Source organism: Panthera tigris, chromosome A1, assembly GCF_018350195.1.
Source record: "Panthera tigris isolate Pti1 chromosome A1, P.tigris_Pti1_mat1.1, whole genome shotgun sequence".
NCBI classification, from domain to species: Eukaryota; Metazoa; Chordata; class Mammalia; order Carnivora; family Felidae; genus Panthera; species Panthera tigris.
The window spans coordinates 136,857,218-136,876,345 of record NC_056660.1 but is presented as its reverse complement, the minus strand read 5'-3'; the positions used below and the strand labels follow the sequence as shown (position 1 = coordinate 136,876,345).

Here is a 19,128-nt window from a genome sequence, read left to right as displayed (position 1 = left end):
ACCACGTTTAAACATCTCCTCACAGATGATCATCTACTAAGTAAAATTAATTATACAGTATTGTCTAATTATTATCTCCATAGAAATCATCCAATCTTAATTTGGTTATATATCCACACAGGAAAACATCAGTAAGGTAATATGGGGAAAGTACAGCGAAACCCCTTTATGAGGCTGGTATTAGGAGGGGACAAACACTGCCTTACAGGCTAACCATGTTATAGTAGGCTTTGAGGAAGATAATTAGACTTGCAAAATAGCTAATTCTGCATAATACCAAGCCATAGTAAAAGAGGATTCTATGGTACACGAACAAAAATTTCAACAAAAGGGAAAATACTATTTTCCTAATTAGGGATACAGTGCTTGGCAAAAAGATTTGGTTTGGTTTTAAAATGTACAAGAGGTGAGAAAAAAAAAAAATCACCATTTTAACTTCCCTTAAAATCATGCATACAGTTTTTTTAAAAACACAATACATTCTGGGATACAAATCACAATAAACAGTTGCTATTAATTTAAATGTATACCTTAAAATTAACATGTGTAAGAATTAGGAATAAAGGTAAAGAATCCTCTACATATAAGTAATACCAATGGGGGAAAGGTCTAAATTAAGACTGAAAAAATTCGTCACAAGTCACCTGGAAAGTGTACAAGTGAATGAAAACTTTTATGCAAAATTTAATTTTAAGAGGCATTAGAAATATCTCCGTATTTAATACAGTATGAAGTCTACTAAGTAAGTATACAATGCTCTTGCATGGTATTATTACTAGATGATATTGTTACACAGCTCTTTATCGATCTGATTTTTCACCTAGATTATCCCTTAATCTGAAGACCCTAGTTTTTAAGATTTCAATGCCTACACTTCAGTAACAGTACTAGTAGCAACAGTTAGTGTTTTCCCCCTTGTAATATTTGCAAAAATAACTCAATAAGCAAAGCTGTATTTTAAAGTACTACTAAAGAAGGATTTAAATTGCAGTTACGCATGGTACACTCTTCTCTTGGGAAGAATGTCTTTTGCACCGTTATCTGTTAATACATTCAATATGAATAATATAGATTAATTATATGAAGCAAAAAAACCACTTTTTTCTTTATGGCAAAGGATTTAAAGTTAAATTTAGACTAAAGAGCTTAAGATATAATTAGTTTAATTCTGGCATCTCAGCTATGCAGGGTAATTCAGTACAGGACAGAAAAACCCCTTTTCCTATCTTGAGGGTTTGGAGAAAAGGAGGACCAAATTGAATTCACTTTCAAGGTAAACCTGCATGCAAAAGGCTTGCCAGGAGGGATCTATACCACCCTAGTCTGCTAGAGTAAGGATTGGAAAATCTGACTAAATGCGAAGATTCTTCATGAAATACACTAAAAAACAAACTAAGTACGATGAACCTTTATAGCATATGTCACCAAAGCAAAAAGGATACAAGAGTATTCACCTGAGATAAAACTTGTATCTGAATATTTCATAACTGAGTAGACAAAGCATTTCAAGAGAGGAAAAGTCAGTTCAAATTATTTTAAAATATACATCTGATCCTATTTTACAATATATGCAATTTAAGCAATTCAGATCAATGAAAAAGTCTTAACAAAAAAAATCACAGTGTTTATCAATATGTTAATTACAAAATGTATGCTACTTCTTTCGTTTTTAAGATGTAATGGCTTGGTTAAGTGTCTTAAAATCTATTCTTCTGAAACCTAACTTGCGTCACAAATCAAGTAGCAATAATGTAAAGCATCAGAACTGGCTCTTAAAGATTATTTACATGTTGATTATTTGGGAAATAACCAACTAAAAAATATAAAAAAGTGATTTTTTTTTACACAGTATGAAGTTATTAAAGAGATTAGACAATACAAAAAGCAAAATTCTTTCCTGAATAAATGAATTCTGTGGCACTAAGTTCACTTGCTAATGAACCGACTACAACACTGAACTGCCAAACATGCATTTAAATTATATTAAATACACTTTCTGTTTCCAACTTAGGTTGATCAGCAGCTTTTGTTCTGTTAGAATCCTTCAAAGAGAGAAGCTCGAACAGGAAAAAGAAGGCATATATAAAACAGTAAACACTGACCTCCTGAGGTTCCTACAACATAAAAATATTCAAGTAGAAAATCTACATCACTTAGCAGCGGCTATTTCTGTAGTTGAGCACACTAACAGCACTTTAGTGTGGAAGGAGCAGATGAAGTAAGCCGTGCTTTAAGCATGCCAAGAGGCAGAAACACTGGAATGTAACAAAGACAAACACGATTTCATAGACATTCAGTCAACATTCAAAACTATTAAGACTACACCACAAGAATTAAGTTGCTTTATATATATCCCATGATGTATTAAGTTTTAACAGAATAATAAATGCTAAATCAGAGCTTACCTCAAAGAGAACTTAAATGGCTTCTGCAAATTCCTAGGCTATACTACGTATCTGAAATATAAATTAGGGAGAAACAATAACCTCAAGGGCAGAAAAGCACAAAAAACCCAACCCAATCTCAGGTTGCCAATCGTATTTCCTTAATTTGACTATTTTTAAATTAAATTTCCTTTAAATTTAAAACAGGTTAAGTGACTACAAAAATGGGCACACTCCATCTTACATATCTGCTTAATTAAAAACCAATTTTTAATCAAAGAGGTAACAAATTGCTTTTCAGTCAGTGTGGAATTGTCAATCACAGGTCCAGATAATTTTACGGAGGGTTGTTTTTATAGGTTTGTTTTAAAGTGTTTAGGGAAGAATTTTGCCATTTCTTTCAATCTATATTTTACTTCTTCCAGAATACTAAAATATCTCCAACACTAAATTCTAAGAAGTATTTGACAAACTACAGAGTGTCACTAGGATTTAAGGATAAAATGGCTATACTAATCAGGTTTTGAAGACTGAAGCAAAATTGGAGCTCCCAATGAAGCAAGATACTAGAAAGCAAAATGCTACATACCCTTTGGATCCAACTTTATAATTAAAAAAAAAACCAAAAAAACAAACTGGACATTTGTAAAATAGGACTTAATTTTGGGCTCTACAGACTGAAATTTGCAAAGCCAAAGTAGAGGGAAAAAGGTGAAAGAACATGTTTAAAAAAATACACACATATACACACACACACACGCACACACACACGCACACACACACACACACACAGTAACAAAAACCTTTCTGCATGCTACCATGCATTTGAAGTTGTTTGAAACGGTATTTTTAAATTCACACGCATACAGCTCAAACTTCAGTGCAATGGCTGTATCATTCAACACCTTTAGAAGAACAGAACCATGCAAAGAGGAGCAACTGCTTATAAAAATGGTTATTCAGGATTTATTCTGCAATGCAAAGGTGACAAACTAAAATATAAAAAGGTTGTTATGGCTTAACATTTTTGTTGCAGATTAAATATGCAGCATTGAAAAATGGAAAGGTGTGGCTTCATCTCTGACCAGCAGAGTTAAAAAGAAAAATCTCTCCATTTTCCTTCATCATCATGGGATACACTGTTCAGGCAATCCAAATTAATAAAGACTTGCACTTTCATATGGACACAAGATCAAGTGTACCAGTTAGGTTTTCACATTCACAGTATATAAGAAAATACACATGGAAGGAAAAGTAAAGGGTTAACTTAACAAGGATTTATTCACAGGAATACATGTAAGTAGAGAAAAATAACAGAAAAGCTAAACAAATGAAATGAAGAGGATCCAAACCAACTTTCACTCTGTAGCTTTTTACTTGCACCCTGTGTGCATCTGTCTAGGGCACAGAGGGCCACCAACATGCGCCAATACAGTGTAGGAACCCTGCATTACATCCATTAACTTAAACATCTTTAAGATCATGCTTTGAACAAAAAAAGAAAGCTTAGAAGGCAATATGTTGAGTGGGAATAAACATTGAGATATAGCAATCATGTCTTCAACTTCTACAATTGTCTTTATGTGCCAACTAACATTTATGCAGCCTCTTACAGATCTTTTACCATGTATTTTATGTTTTAGAAGTTTTGATAAAATCACTAGTAGTATATAACCATGCAGAAAGCACATCACACTGACAGCACGGAGGCAAAGATTTTGCACAGGTATATCAGCTTTCCACATTGTGCAGGTTACACACAATACAATATCAATCTTACTCCTAACGAGATCCTAAAAAGATATTTCAAGGCCTAGCTGTAAACTACAGTACTTTATATCTATATTCTTAATAAAAATAAAAAATCCACAAATCTTAAAAAGGAATTTTAAATGCAGGGCTATATTGAATTGGTAAACTGCAACACACACTGGCGCACCAGAGGTAAATGAATACCAATCTCACTCTATGTGATGCAAGCATGCTACTTCCCCACTAATTTAAAGTACTTTCAATCACTATGAGCCAGAATGCATGCCTGAACCTTAAACTGCACTTTAAAAAGAACGTCTTGGCCTAGAAATTAAATCTAATGAAGTACAACCATCAAATTATATCCACTACATTAATGTTTTAATGCAAAATCAAGATGTCAATCTTTAGTTTGATATGCCCAACCCCATTTATTCCTCCCTCCCTGCCCATCCCACAAAGGTAAAAGGAGTGACTCATTTGGCATTTCACAGGGTGCTTCATTGTTTAAATTTGCTTGGTTTTATTTCCAACTTTTCTGGGGTACCTTAAATTGTAACTTCCAAGAACCTGCTTCTACTATGGGTAGGCAAGCTGATTTTAATTCTATTAGCTTCATTTGTGTAGTTCTTCATCAGCATGCAAAAACAAGGCCCCATCATGTGGGAAAATTTATAAAAATCTTTAAATTAAGAAAAAAAAAAAGCTTCTTTACTGTTTGTAACCCCATTCTTAGGTTTCCTTTATTGTGCGCTATAGAATTTTTCCTCTTTCTTATCCCTATGCATCATTTATGTGGTTCTTGTTTTGGTACAATTCCCCATAATATTCCAGGATGTACTGTTTTGTGAGTAGACTGAATAGGTTTTGTTTTGTTTTTTTGTTTTGTTTTGTTTTTTGTTTTTGCTTCTTCACATCCAGTGCGGAGTTGTAATTGGAGACAGATTTCCACCCACAAAGGCTCCAGATGTTAAAACGTTTCCCAACATCGACTTAATACAGTGACGGCAACACCTCCCTCCCGCCCCTCCCAGTAGGGTTGGGATTGTACTGTATTCCCTACTGGTTTACCCTTCCCCCCTGTAAAGGGTAACATTTTCCCTGGGTGCAGAGGCTCCCTCATAGTCTCCAAGACTGAAGGACCTATAAGAAAAGAAAACAATTTTATATTTTAGCAACTGTTTCTCTTAAAGCCAGTGAAACACATAACTAATCAAGTGAGAGCGCTACTTCTAACTACAGAAAATGACAAACAGGATAAATTGTCTAAGATCATGCCAGTAGTCCATGATAACCCATGTCGCTGCCTTCTCCTATGGCTTTCAACTGTCATCTGCATCAGGTATGAGGAGTGACACCAAGCTGAAGACATGCAGAGAGGTGTGGAACACCTCATACAGATGAAATTTAGATGGCCATCTTGTAGGATGCTATCAATCTAATTCTTTAACACCCTTTGCACAATGGGCCCCAATGGGAATCGGTTATTCCACATGTAACAAGTTGCCTTACCTTCTTCAAAGTCAAATAACAATTGCTTTAAAATAATTCTTTCCTCAGTGAGAATGAATACATGATCTTTTTTTGGGGCCACTATGCCCAATGTTATGCACATGAACATCCAATCCAGGAAAAAATAAAGAATTACTTATTTTTGGTTGTCTGATGTTTTGGCTTAGGAGGCCCTAATGGTGTTTGAACTACTTATTTTTGGTTGTCTGATGTTTTAGCTTAGGAGGCCCTAATGGTGTTTGAACTGTACTAAGGTTACTACATTCAGCAAATACCAAAAAGTAAGTTTTAACACCTGCCTCCTTGATGTTCCTTATTAATAATTCTTCAGGCCCTATCCTGCTCAGTCATTTCCTATGTTCTCAGACCTCTTGATTTTCCTATTAAAGACACTAGCAGTTTTAACAATAAGCACATTGAGAAATAAAACAGATTCCTAGGAGATTGTAACCAGTGCCTGACAGTGGTCTTCACAACAAAAATCTACTAACCACTCGTACCAAACACTGGACATTTATTATGAAGACTGATGTAAATTCAGGGTGTGATTAGCCCATCTGTGGAGAAGTACATGCAACACCTTTTCTCTGCCTCTGAAAAAAGGGAACATTATAAAAAAGGCAGGAATAAAGATACTGATCCACTTTTATCTCTAATTAGAAAACGAATACTTTCGTCATATATTGTCTTAGAGTAAATCAACTCAGTTAATTCCTAATTGGTGACAGGACAGAGATCACAGAAGATATTAAATCTGAAAAGTCTTTGCTAAAGATTCAGCTCACTGTTCTATTTTTCAACCCTTGATGTTAAGAATCATTCTCATCTATTACATTTTCACGATTTAACATAAAGTGAATTACGCACTTTTCCAAAATGCTAAAGCCACAAAATAGCCCCAAGGACTCAAAACTACAGGGGGATAAGATGCATACAGGGCTCTGAGATATTCCAGAGACTACAAGTCCATTTCTACTGCCCTGCAGCTTTGACAACTTGGAAGCTGAAATCTTTCCAGGTTTAAAATCTAGTTCAAAGTAAACAAGCAAGTCGACAAAAACTCCCAACAGAAAAGGTGACTGAAGTTGGTGGACATCTTCTGGACACCAGTGAGTATATTCCTTGGCCCTCCAGTCAAATATGTCTCAGTTCATGTTCAACACCTAAAGAAGGGTATTCTCGTTCCCTGTACTGGTCCATATTCCTAACATTTACTGAGCCAACTTAGTGTGTTAAGCAATATACACTAAGTTCTGGCATCACATATAGTTTACTATTTAATCTTCAAAATAACTCAATGATGGAACTGAAGCTAAGAGATCAGGATTATTAGTTCTACATAAGTTAAGAAAAACTCGAGGAACAAGAGTCCAAATGGACTTACCCCTCTACCACCCCAAAGCGAAATACACTCTTCCATTGTCCATTTTAAAACAGTGCTGGTCACATGGCAGGTGCTCCGTAAAATACAACCTTGAAAAATGAATATTAAATATTCCTATCTACCGAGCCCTATACTAGTTCCAATTCTAGTGGGCTTTTCCCTGAAGCTCACAACCACAGAAGTCCTTCATATATCACAGACGATAAATTCATACTTCAAAATCATTTCTACCCTGTGCCAAAGTGAATGTGGGGAGAATTCTTACAGGGCAAAAAATTTAAGAAGGATTACTATGTCGAGTAGTCTAACTAGCATACCAACTTAGATTTCCTTCTACTCAGGACTGAAAGTAAAATGATGCATTTTGTTAACCCTTGCTTGTCAGTTAAAAAAAAAATTCTCTAGCCTTAAGGATTTTAAATTTCAAGTCTAATATAGCTTAAGAATGTTTTACTCAACCTCTGTAGAAAAACATATAGCTTTAATTTCACTCAGTAGGTTTAGATTGCAGACCTAAGTTTCTTCACCCTGAAAAACTCAAAACTTCTTACAACTTACCCCTAATTATGGGACTGCAGCTTAAGTGTATGAGATTAAACACCATAAAAAGCTGCAAGACGCTCTTTTAAGGGAAGCGGAAACTGGTCAGAGAAACGCCTCCAATTTTCATCCCCAACTTGATTTTTAAATCCATGAAGGATCTGCAAAAAGTGAAAAAAAAATCATTAATTTATCACTAACAAGAGAAAAACTCCAATCTTTTTTAAAAATTTTATCCATTTTAAAGCAGTGATTCTCAAACTTTGTTGGTGTATCCTGTCTAAAAGCACCTCATAAAAGGGGCACCTGGGTGGCTCAGTAGGTTAAGCACCCAACTTCAGCTCAGGTCATGATCTGACAGTTTCTGAGTTTGAGCCCCGTGTTGGGCTCTGTGCTGACAGCTCACAGCCTGGAGCCTGCTTCAGATTGTCTCTCTCTCTCTCTCTCTCTCTCTGCCCCTTCCCCATTCCCGCTGTCTCTGTCTCTCAAATAAACATTAAAAAAATAATAAAAAATAAAAGCACCACATAATATGTGCTAAACTTGGCTTTGGAAAGTTTAGATAGAATTCAGCAAGTGACCTAGTAAGAGATATATACTAAATAAACTCTGACCTAATATAAGAAAGTACAGAACTCAATCAAGGGATAAAATTCCTATGGCACATTAAGTTTTTTCAAATTGAAAATATATAAATTTTTGGGTTCACATCTGCAACCACAGTTCACTAATTTCAGTAATAGGTGATTCAAATGTGTAACACTGTATTTCTTATTTTGTTAATGGTTGAGTACTGACTGGAGTTAATCCAGAGGGACACTACCAGAACAACTATACAGATTTAATCCCTGTGTAAAACACTTAAAATTACTTTGTTCAACAGTTTATGCTTCAAATCTCAGCCAGTCATCTTTGAACATATATGCTGTTTTGTACAGGTGGGATAGTGGGACCACATGAAATCAGTGGTATTGCTTCAGAAAATATTTTTGAAGTGTGTACTCTATTGAGTCATTGCTATACCTTAAGAAAAGATCAAGCCAACTTTTTTGCCAAGACCAAAGGTTATATGGTCTACCAATCAATACGGATTCAAAGAGTCCAAGTTTCATATGAAATATAAAACTAATTTAAACTTTCCAACCAGGATTGTAACAGTCCCAAGATATCTACCATAAAAACTTTTTAGTTACCTTACCTTACAGAACATGTCTCTCAGATCATCTTTTGGGTTAATCCATGATGCAACAGCATCACAAAAAAATATAAAATCCTGTAACAAGCAGGAAACACATCTTAGATTGCTATTTGTCAAACACAGCAAAACGTACCTATCACAACCAAATCCTACCTCAAGTTTTTTTATGATAAGGAATTATAAAGGATTACTTAATGGGTATCCCTATTATTCCACCATCGAGAAACCTCTACTCATTCAGTTTATATTGGAATGTAATGCCCCTTTGTATTAGATTTCCTATTCCAAAACCCCAGTCTAATGAGCATCAACAATGGACTGAAAATATTAAATGAACACCAGTTTTAAAAACCTTCATTCAATGAATTAAATATATAAATTGGGGTGCCTGGGTGGCTCAGTCAGTTAAGCATCCGACTCGATTTAGGTTCAGGTCATAACCTCATGGTTCATGTGATTGAGTCCTACACTAGGCTCTGCATGGACAGTGTGCAGCCTGCTTAGGATTCTCTCTCTCTCTCTCTCTCTCTCTCTCTCTCTCTCTCTCTCAAAATAAATAAATAAACTGGAGGAAAAAAAAAAAGGGAAATACATAAATTCGATAATCTTACAGTTCTGACTGGCCTAGAAATAATTTAAAGCTAGCTAAGTAGAAGCCAAATAAGCTTGGGAGTATAGGAATTAACAGATCTAAACTTCAGGTCGAAACTTAAAACAAAATGACCAAAAGTTAGAAGAAAAACTAATTATATATCAAGTTATAATACCCAATCCAACCTAACCCAACCCAAGCAAAAAAGAATATCCAATGCTCTATTATTTGAAAGATAATTGGGTTATTCTCACTATGAAAACAAGGTGACAATAGGCTTTAAATGTTTCATTTAAGTATTTGTCAATCTTGACTAGCAGACTTCAACAGCAGTTCAATATATAGCATTTAAGATATTGCTTATGTTCTGATGTCAACTATTTAAAATTCTGCTATTTAATTCAGGGCACTTTCTTAAATTTCAAAATTTACCGACTGAAATATGTACATAAAACACATATTTAAGCAAATAAAATTCTATGTGCCTGAGGATCTGGTTTATTAGAATTATGATTCCCTGTCTTCCAAATATCACTCTGTTGTTAAAAATTTAAACATAAAAAACAGACCTTAAGATATTTTCTTTTAACCACATATAAGTGAAGAATGTAAAAAGCAGAGATTTCTACCAGCTCTTAAGCTGGCAGTGATTTCATGACCACATACATATGTGTTAGTTTTAAGGTCTTAAAATGTGAATTCAAAACCAAACAAAAACAACAAAATTCTGATGGGAAAATGTTTCTTTGTAATGTAGTATACATCATATAACTCTAAACACATTAAAGATGACATAAAGTTCTTTGGTATTGAGAGGAAAAACCCCAAAAAACAAAAAAACAACCAGAAACTTAATGCCAGGAGGTTATTTTGTAAGTAGGGACCATTTCCAAAAATAGTACAGGCTTATTTTAATACTAGGTTATTGTTTTATGAATGAGAAATTAGTCAAAAGATTTTTTCCATTTCTAACTTTTCAATGCTGATCACCTATATCAATTTGAATCTTATAAACTTGTAATTCACATAATGTTTCTAAACTTGAACTAACAAACAACAGTCATTAACACAAGACAGGAAATATCAAAAAGTGTTAATTAAAAGATGTTCAAAGCATGTTATCTCTTGGAAATGAAAGGGTATTTTCTTGAAAACCCCTCCCATACTTTTCCTTACAATTCATCTGTTGAGGAACCTGGGATACTTAACCTAGAATTCTACAGCCTGCATTTTGTTAATTTCATACACGTGGTGTCAATCAACACATTCCTGTTTTGTGTCTTGCAAATTGACACTTGGGTCCAGAGGTTATCAGACTCATATCTTATACTTTTGCCAAATAATTTTTTTAAATGCTAAAAATATCTAGATATTATATAAAACTAAGATAAGAAACAAAATAACGATGAATAAATCATAAGCTCTCCAAGTTAAAGCAGTTTTAATGGCTAATTCACTATTCTCTTTTGTTCACTACTGAATTTCTAAGTTTAATTCTAAATAACAGAAAGAGTAACCTACTCTTAACAAAGAGTAACCTAAGCTATTTGGGTCACTGTTAGGGTAGGTATCTGCAAACTCAACAAACTGATATTCAATGATAGGAGGCACGTACAAAGTGGACGTAGATGAAAGATGCTTTGGCTTAATTTGAGACAAGAATCTGACTTTATTACCTCAATCTATTTATTTCATAAAAAAAGATTTAGGAAATCACAAACAAGCATTACCATTTCAAGATATTAAGAAATAACACATCTTTTTAAAAACATAGTTTTTAGTACCTTTGAAAATATATGCAATATTTGGTATGTTTTCATGATTTAAAGCTTTAAAACAGGTGACCCTTTAAAAAGTTTCATTACTCAGAATATTAAAAGTTAAAAAATCTTTATGAACATCTTACTTGGATTACTCCACTGGGATTCACACTGATCATGGTACAAATCCCACGAAATGCTGAATCCTTTTCCTCATTGTCCCTTATGTTTCTCAGAGAAGTGCACCTATTAAATTATAGAATTGAGTTTAGCATTTAAGTAAAAAGCAGGTTCAATCACAATACTAATGGACAGTATTTAATGGAATAAGCAGCACAGTATAATGTTTATATTCAAAGAATTTTCATAAAGTTTAAGTTTCTCATACTTCCTGCATGTTGGGCCCATCTAATCTCAGTATAGTGGAAACCTCGAAATTCACATTTTCTTATTAATAGATTGCATCTATAAAATGGACAGTTGGTTTTTAATCTCCCGTTTAACTATTAAGGAGGGTGAGCCAAGGGTAAATTATTAATTTTTAAAACTGTATTATGACTTGTATTCCATTAAACACTACTAAAAATGACTTGAATTGAAAGATTATCAATCGAAAGAAGAACATAGGATATACTGCCACAATATAAACTATTATTATACAACTTATGGTGTAGATGTTTATCTTTAACATTAACAAGCAAATAAGATTTTTATACATAACGTAATTTAAACATGTATTTCTTAATGCAATCCAAGTTTTCAAATTAATTCTAAAAAAGAAACAATGCAAAAACCTAAATTTATAGAATTTGCATGCATCTTTATTTTACTGGTGGATATTTAAATGCTTTTCATGTATAATCAAGCTTTTTAACACAGCAAGCATGTGACAATCTTATCCCATGCATCAATTAGTCGTTAGCCACAACATAAAAATAAATATACATGACGATGCTACTGAAAAACCTCACAAACCTGATAGGACAAGATTAGTCACATGGTTGGCAATGATTAAGGATTGTGATTTTTGTAACCAACTGAAAATATATCTAAAAGTGAGATAGAAAGAGAAAGAAAGAGTGAAGAAAAATGAATTAAAAAAAAAAGATTGAATAATACACACCAGGGTCTTATAAACTGCTGTAGCATGGGGGCCACCTCTTGAGGACAAACGTAACCAAGACGACCAATTGTTATTGCTAAGGTAACGCAATCACGGTTATACACCACCAAACGCCAACCAAGACATGAGCAAATGAGGGGGAAGGAGAAAAAATAAAGAAAAAACAACAAATAACTCAGAAACAGAAACCAACAGAATTTGTGTATGATAATAAACATAAGATTTCACCAGTGCTGTTTATTACCACCCCCTAAAATAAGGGGCAGCAACATATATGGCATACTCTTGGAAAAAGGAAAACGAAAGGAATTAAAAAAAACTTTAAAGATTGAGAGAACACCAAAAACCAGGATGAATTGCTTTTCTCGCTCAATCAAGTGTGAAGACATTCTGTTAATAAAAAGATGAGCGATTAAATAGATGGATTTAGAGATTCTCCATTCAAGGCCAGTTGAAATTTCAGAATTTAATAATGAAATCTATGTTCTTCCCCCAAGAAATATTAGTAAATGTGAAAGATTACATTTCTGAATTGTTCACTCAAACACAGTTCTCAGAAGTTAAAACAGTTAAAATTTCTTTACTTCTCTATGTCTTTTTAAATAAGTGATTTCCAATCTTTGAAAATCGAGGAACTTAATTCCAATTTAGGTAGATTTTTTTTGTCTGTTAAGATTTCTAAAACCAGTGGACTGATAGCAAATTGCCATATTGCCTAATTTCAAATCAATGGTCAAATTTTAGGTTTTGCAGTAATGCACTAAATGAAGGAATTGGAAAACTGCTGTGTTGTGTCAAATCCCATTCCAATAAACCTCTGATGGTGATAATGGTAACAGCTCAGATAATAGCCCACTATTTTCAAACCATATTTGACAGGAAGGAAATTTATAGTCCACTGTAATGAGGTGATATGTGGACAAAAGGAGTAAACAAATAATCTGTCTTTGCTATAAAAGGCAATAGCACAAAATAGATAAGACATCATACTGATTACATGCTAATATTTTACTTAAAAAAAAAATTTCGAAGTGGGAATTACTCAAACATATTCACCATCAAAATTCAGGAAGTCCTTAAACTTACAAAGAGCTAAAAGAAGTGCAACTCAGAACTGCATTCTGCAATTCAAAGGTACATACATATAAATACATTTATACACAACGGGAAAAAAAATACAAACAGAAAACAAACCATAAGGTGCTTTAATGGTGTTCTCTCAAAAACTTACAGGTTAACCTTTCATAAAAAAAGGGTGGGGGGGGGTAAAGAAAAATGTTTAAGGATTACTTGAAGCAAACTACACAGATAATACTAAAATCCAGCAGATTCATAATGAAGCAAGAGAAAGAAAACCTATGTTCAAAAGACACAAACTATGCAACATTCTCATTAAACAGGCAAGTATGAACGATCCAATGAAACATGCGATAAAGCAGATGATGGTCCATTGAGAAAGTTCAGTGTAGGATATACTAATTGGAAAAAGAGCAAATAACGGCATACACTAAGGAATTGGCTTTATGAAATATTAAGAAAATGGTAATTAAGTTGCTAAAATCTATTGACCTCAGTCATTGACAGTGGTTTTAATAATTAGCCCCTGCCCTTTGGATAAGGAATAATGGAAACATTTTCTGCAGCCATTTGTGATAAAATGAATCCACTGAATCTCTTATCAATTTAAGCTATCAACTTGATGAGCATAATCAACTACTTTTTGGTTTACTTAGAGTAGAATCATACTTAGAACATAAACTTATAATAAAGCCAATTTGTAAATGGAGCTGTAACAAATTCACAAGCTGATATCCCACAAGAAACTTTAATATACATTACATTCAACATTTATTTGCTGTTATGCATTCACATTTAAAAATAAATAGGAAGTTTCTTCAGGTTCAACAGTAATTTTATAATGGTAAGTGTTCCAAATCTGAATGTCATGTATAGGTACTGCATTCTAAAGATAAAAACCCGACAAGATTTCATAACCATCCTAATACATACATTTTTGTACTTTACAGCAAGAAAAATCTAATTCGCTTTATAAAATAAACAGTACCCATACAGCCAAACAGCTATATAACTGTTTCATAATTGAAAGATTTCCTTCCATACCAATAAACATATCAATTTTCATCACATTAAAATATAAGCTTTCTATAATTAAAACATATAAAGTTAAAATGCCTTTGAAAACAAATTTCCTTATTTAGAAAACCTTATTTTAATCTTTGTCCAGTATTTCGGTAAAACCCTCACTGGCTATATTTATTCAAATTATCTTAGGTATATAAAAGAAAAGGATGTGCCTGATTGAAAATAAAATTTACACCTTTTATCACTATTAGCAAAAATTAGGGAGGGTGGGAAAAAAAAATCACCCAGAAATGTGTTCTATAGTATGGAAGGTACTCTTTAGTATCAACATGCTCTCTATCAATGCAAAAGAGAAACAAGCCTCCTGAATAAAAATCCTACAAGGTACTGCCTAAGTTCTCAATTTGAAGGAAAGTATACAATAAAATACAAAATACACATGCCATTGTTAACCAGTTAGCCACTACTACAGTGAAGGATATTTTTGGCCACACTTTTATAGATTAAAAAGAAAAATTACTTCCCAGCTGCCAGTTACTCTCTGAATTAATGTAAAATTAAAATTCATACTGTTCAGTAGTTATTTTAGCTGGGGTCCATTTTAGGGAGTATTAAACACACAGAATAGGAAAGAAGTGTTTTTCAAAGTCTCTGAAAACTGGTTATGGAATACAGTTAAAACAGTACGTATCATTACGGAGAATCTAAAATAGTTCTTACTAATAAGCTGGGTTTCTAAAGCTAGCTTTGCTTTGGTTTCTCTACGCATCTTAACCTTAAAGGCAAATAATTTTCTCTTCACCATAACAGTTCAGTCATATGGTACCTGTATTCTCTAACAACGTCTTTGGTGTGTTGGGTCTGTTAATGATTTCTACAAGCTGGTGCAACACCATAGGAATATAAGGCTGCATCTCTATACCTAAATCATCCCCAAAAGAGAAAACAAAAAAGAAAAATTTGAATGTTAAAATATCAATGGAAAATACTTTGCTCCCTCTATTCACTGTGACACAAGTTAATAATAAATATATGTATATAAAATTCATTTAAATTATAAAGAAAAAGCAATTCTAAATATACTAAGGCATCTAACAATTTATACAGTGCTTTTAAAGGGGAAAAAGATCTTACCCATTTGAATGGAGATTTCTCCAATTGCCCATGTGGCATTATTGCAGACTGAAATGAACTCTGGATTTAGGTTGGTTCCCAATATAGGCATGAAATCAGCTAGAAAAAAAATTTTTTAACAACTATGTAGTAAACTTCTCAACAGTAGTGTACTGTGCTTTAAAGGAAATCTACTAGGTGGAAACTGAAATCTAGGCAAGAAATAATTTCTAAAAGGTACGGAGAGTATTTATTTTAAGAAAGTGAAAGGGGCATTGAACTTTCTATGAAGTAGAAGAGGAAACAGAAGTTTTGGTCTATTTGAGATATTATTAAAAGAGTTGGTCAAGAAACCTCTCATCATGAGACAGAAAAATCAAATTAAAAATGAGGAAAACTTGATACAGCTTTCTTCAAAGCTCATTTTTTCACACACACAAATTTTTTTTTTTTTTTTACATCAATGATTTTGGCTTTTAAAGTAACTTTTACCTTAGTGCTCAGATTATAGTCTCTAAATATTTTCCACTGAAAGGAATAAAGGCTATCAGAGAAACATCTCATTGCAGGGTAAAGGCAGGAAATGTACAAAACAAGCCTGGACTATTTTGTCATACCAGGAAGGACTAAGGAGCCCATCTGATTAAGCTCCCACTGCCAGTGGTAGGACAATTTGAGCATCATGAATTCATACTGACACTCAAAAAAGAACCAAACACAAACAAAAACTAAACTCTGAAACACAATATAGATACCTGTGGAAGATGCTGGGAATCAATTCATTATTTTGAAAACTGGTAAACAAAGAGAAAGAATCAAGTAATTATCCTGCCTCCCCTATAAGGTTTGTATCTCTCGGTAATAAATATACCGGTATGAAAAAGGACTCTATGTACGTATTCTCACTATTAAATGAATTAGAGTAACATCCTTTTTTAAAACCCCCAATAAATTCGTGGATTTGAGACAGGGTTTCTAAATCTCAGTAATACCAATCATTTGGTCCAGATCATTCTGCTGTGGGGCAAGGGGTGGGAGGGGTCGTGGCAGGGGTGAGGGGCTGGTGAGGGGCAGGGCACTGTATCATGCATTGTATGATGTTTATCAACATCATTTGCCTCTACCTATTAGATATCAGTAACACACCCTCAGTGGTAAACAAAATGTCTCCAGACACTACCAAATGTTTGGGAGGGTCGGGGGTGTCAAAATTGCCCTGCTTGAGAAACCCTAACCTAGAAAACAATCATAGCTGATAACACAGAGAGAGGGAGAGAGAGAAAGAAAGATAACTAGACATGGTGTACCTCCTGAAGAAGATACACATCTATATACTCTTAAAAAAAAAAAAGAAATGAAACCCTTCATACAAGTTTAAATTCATAAAAACTAAATCGGTGGTAAATATCTGTAGAACAAGCTTTCCATAAAACAAGAATTGATTACACTTTCATTTAGAGTAATTAGGCTTAAACTTGAGGGTTTAATACAGAATATTATTCAAAGTTCAGAAATATAGTTGTTATTCAAAAGCACAATTGGGAATTGGACGAAGCTGGTTAAAGGCTACAAACTTCCAATTGTAAGATAGCAGATCTTAAGAGTTCTCAGTAAGAAAAAAAAATCTTTAACTATATTAAGGCGATGGATGTTAACTAAACGTACTGTGATTTTGCAATATATACCTATTTCAAATCATTATGTCGTACACCTGAAAGTTATACAATGTTATACGTCAATTATATCTCAATAAAACTGGGGGGGGGGGAATGCCAAAAAACCCCAAAAAAGTGTATCATAAGTAAGAATTATTCAAAACATTGGGATACAGATATGGAAGAAAACCCAAAACCCATTTAATCCATGATTTTGATAGTCAAATCATAGTTGATGTTATTTAAGGAATCCTTTATTATCATCACAAAAGGCTAAAACAAATGCTATCCTACTAAAATAAAAACAAATCATTATTTACTTTTGATGTAAACTGTTTGAAAAGTTCCCTAGGATATCCGAGAAAGTACACTGTTTTATCATGAGAAAACCTGATTGTTATTATTTTTGGTTACCTCTAATCCAAAAAGAGGCTATTCAAAAATTATCCATAAACTGGCATACAGTCCCAAGGCTTCACAGGTGGCATGTCCTTTATACTAAATATTTTTCCAGCTTTTCTCCAGTCACACAAGTGCCTAATGAGCTGCTGTAGTTGATGATGAATTCAAAGGAGCAAGGGGGTTCCCATCCCACCTGCTTCACTCAGAGCACCTTTTACCAGTAAAATGCATGTTTATAAATGTTGGGATTCCATGACATTTCAGTTTAATACAAAAACGTAGCTTATGTAAAACTATTGTTAAAAATCACATCACAGCAGTAGAAAATATTCATACCTATACAAGGCTTAACATGCTGAAAGCAAGCTTTCGTCAGGTCACCTAAGAGGGCGAAGGAACTCTGTCGAACTTCTGGCATTTTATCCTACAAGGAATAAGAAGGTATTAACCCCAATGTAACACAGAGAATCATGTCTTAATTAATTTTAATTTAACGAGTCTCACCTGCATGCACTGATACATTAGTGTTAGAATGTTACTTCGGGCTACCAGCTGTTCAATGTTGCCTCCAAGTCCTTCAGCCAGGCCACTGAGTAAATCAAGAGCCACTATCATAAAATCTTTATCTGGAGCCTCATACTGATCTGGTTGAGCATTGTTCAGCTGAAATTAGACAAAGTTTTAAAAGACTTACTTTGAATCAATTACATGAAAAAAATGTGTATGCATTATGCCTATCCATAGAAAAATGTTTATGATGCCCGGAGGGCAGATATAAGTATTTTTTAAAAATACCATGGCTTGTGCAAGAGTCTTCTGTACGAGGTTCACACAACGCTGGTACACAGGTTCACAGTATGGAAGGAAACCAGACTGCAGGGCTGTGGCAACTGAAGATAGGCACTAGAAAGAATAAAGTACAGAAGTAAATTTCTGGGTACCATAAAATTATAACAAATGCTTTAGGAGTGTACTCGGTATAATTCTGGCCATTTATTAGCCTGCTCTACTATTCTATAATAGCAGGTTATCTTTTCAAACCTCTCCTTTGGATGCCAGCCATGGCTTTAAGTTTGCTGCTGGTAAGGGGAAGCCCCCCTCCCCACCCATCAACCAATCAATAAATAAATATCAAACCTCAAGCTGGTCAGAAAGGGTATGAAGTAAAGTCCCTCCTACTAGCACCAAGTCCCAATGCTACTTCACGTAAGTCTGAGTATGTGTGTATATACAATACATTAACATAAAATAATTTGAACTATATTAATTATCACGGTATAGCTCTGTATCCATACAAAGAAATGTAGCTAAATTCACATGACATATATATATATATATATATATATATATATATATATATATATATATATGATCCATTACGCTTTTTCTATTTAACAGTATTTCTTTTTTTTTTTTTTTAATTTTTTTTCAACGTTTTTTATTTATTTTTGGGACAGAGAGAGACAGAGCATGAACGGGGGAGGGGCAGAGAGAGAGGGAGACACAGAATCGGAAACAGGCTCCAGGCTCCGAGCCATCAGCCCAGAGCCTGACGCGGGGCTCGAACTCACGGACCGCGAGATCGTGACCTGGCTGAAGTCGGACGCTTA

General features: G+C 33.9%; 1 protein-coding gene across 4 annotated transcripts in view; it reads right to left on the bottom strand.

Annotated features, from left to right (window-relative positions):
• Positions 1-3,327: 3,327 nt before the first annotated feature.
• Positions 3,328-19,128, bottom strand: part of TNPO1 (transportin 1) — a 90,858-nt gene continuing 75,057 nt past the window's right edge. For 3 of the 4 annotated variants that reach the window (XM_007079853.3, XM_042988158.1, XM_007079854.3), the window contains exons 16-25: positions 18,314-18,421; positions 18,023-18,181; positions 17,855-17,942; positions 15,483-15,581; positions 15,175-15,270; positions 12,246-12,321; positions 11,269-11,368; positions 8,771-8,845; positions 7,591-7,733; positions 3,328-5,279 (exon numbers count right to left, since the gene is read on the bottom strand). In XM_007079853.3, the coding sequence (XP_007079915.1) occupies positions 7,626-7,733; positions 8,771-8,845; positions 11,269-11,368; positions 12,246-12,321; positions 15,175-15,270; positions 15,483-15,581; positions 17,855-17,942; positions 18,023-18,181; positions 18,314-18,421 (909 nt within the window). In that variant the 3' untranslated portion in view covers positions 3,328-5,279; positions 7,591-7,625. Of the gene's footprint in view, positions 5,280-7,590; positions 7,734-8,770; positions 8,846-11,268; positions 11,369-12,245; positions 12,322-15,174; positions 15,271-15,482; positions 15,582-17,854; positions 17,943-18,022; positions 18,182-18,313; positions 18,422-19,128 lie in introns of those variants that run through there. The other variant, XM_042988167.1, reaches the window with a different exon arrangement.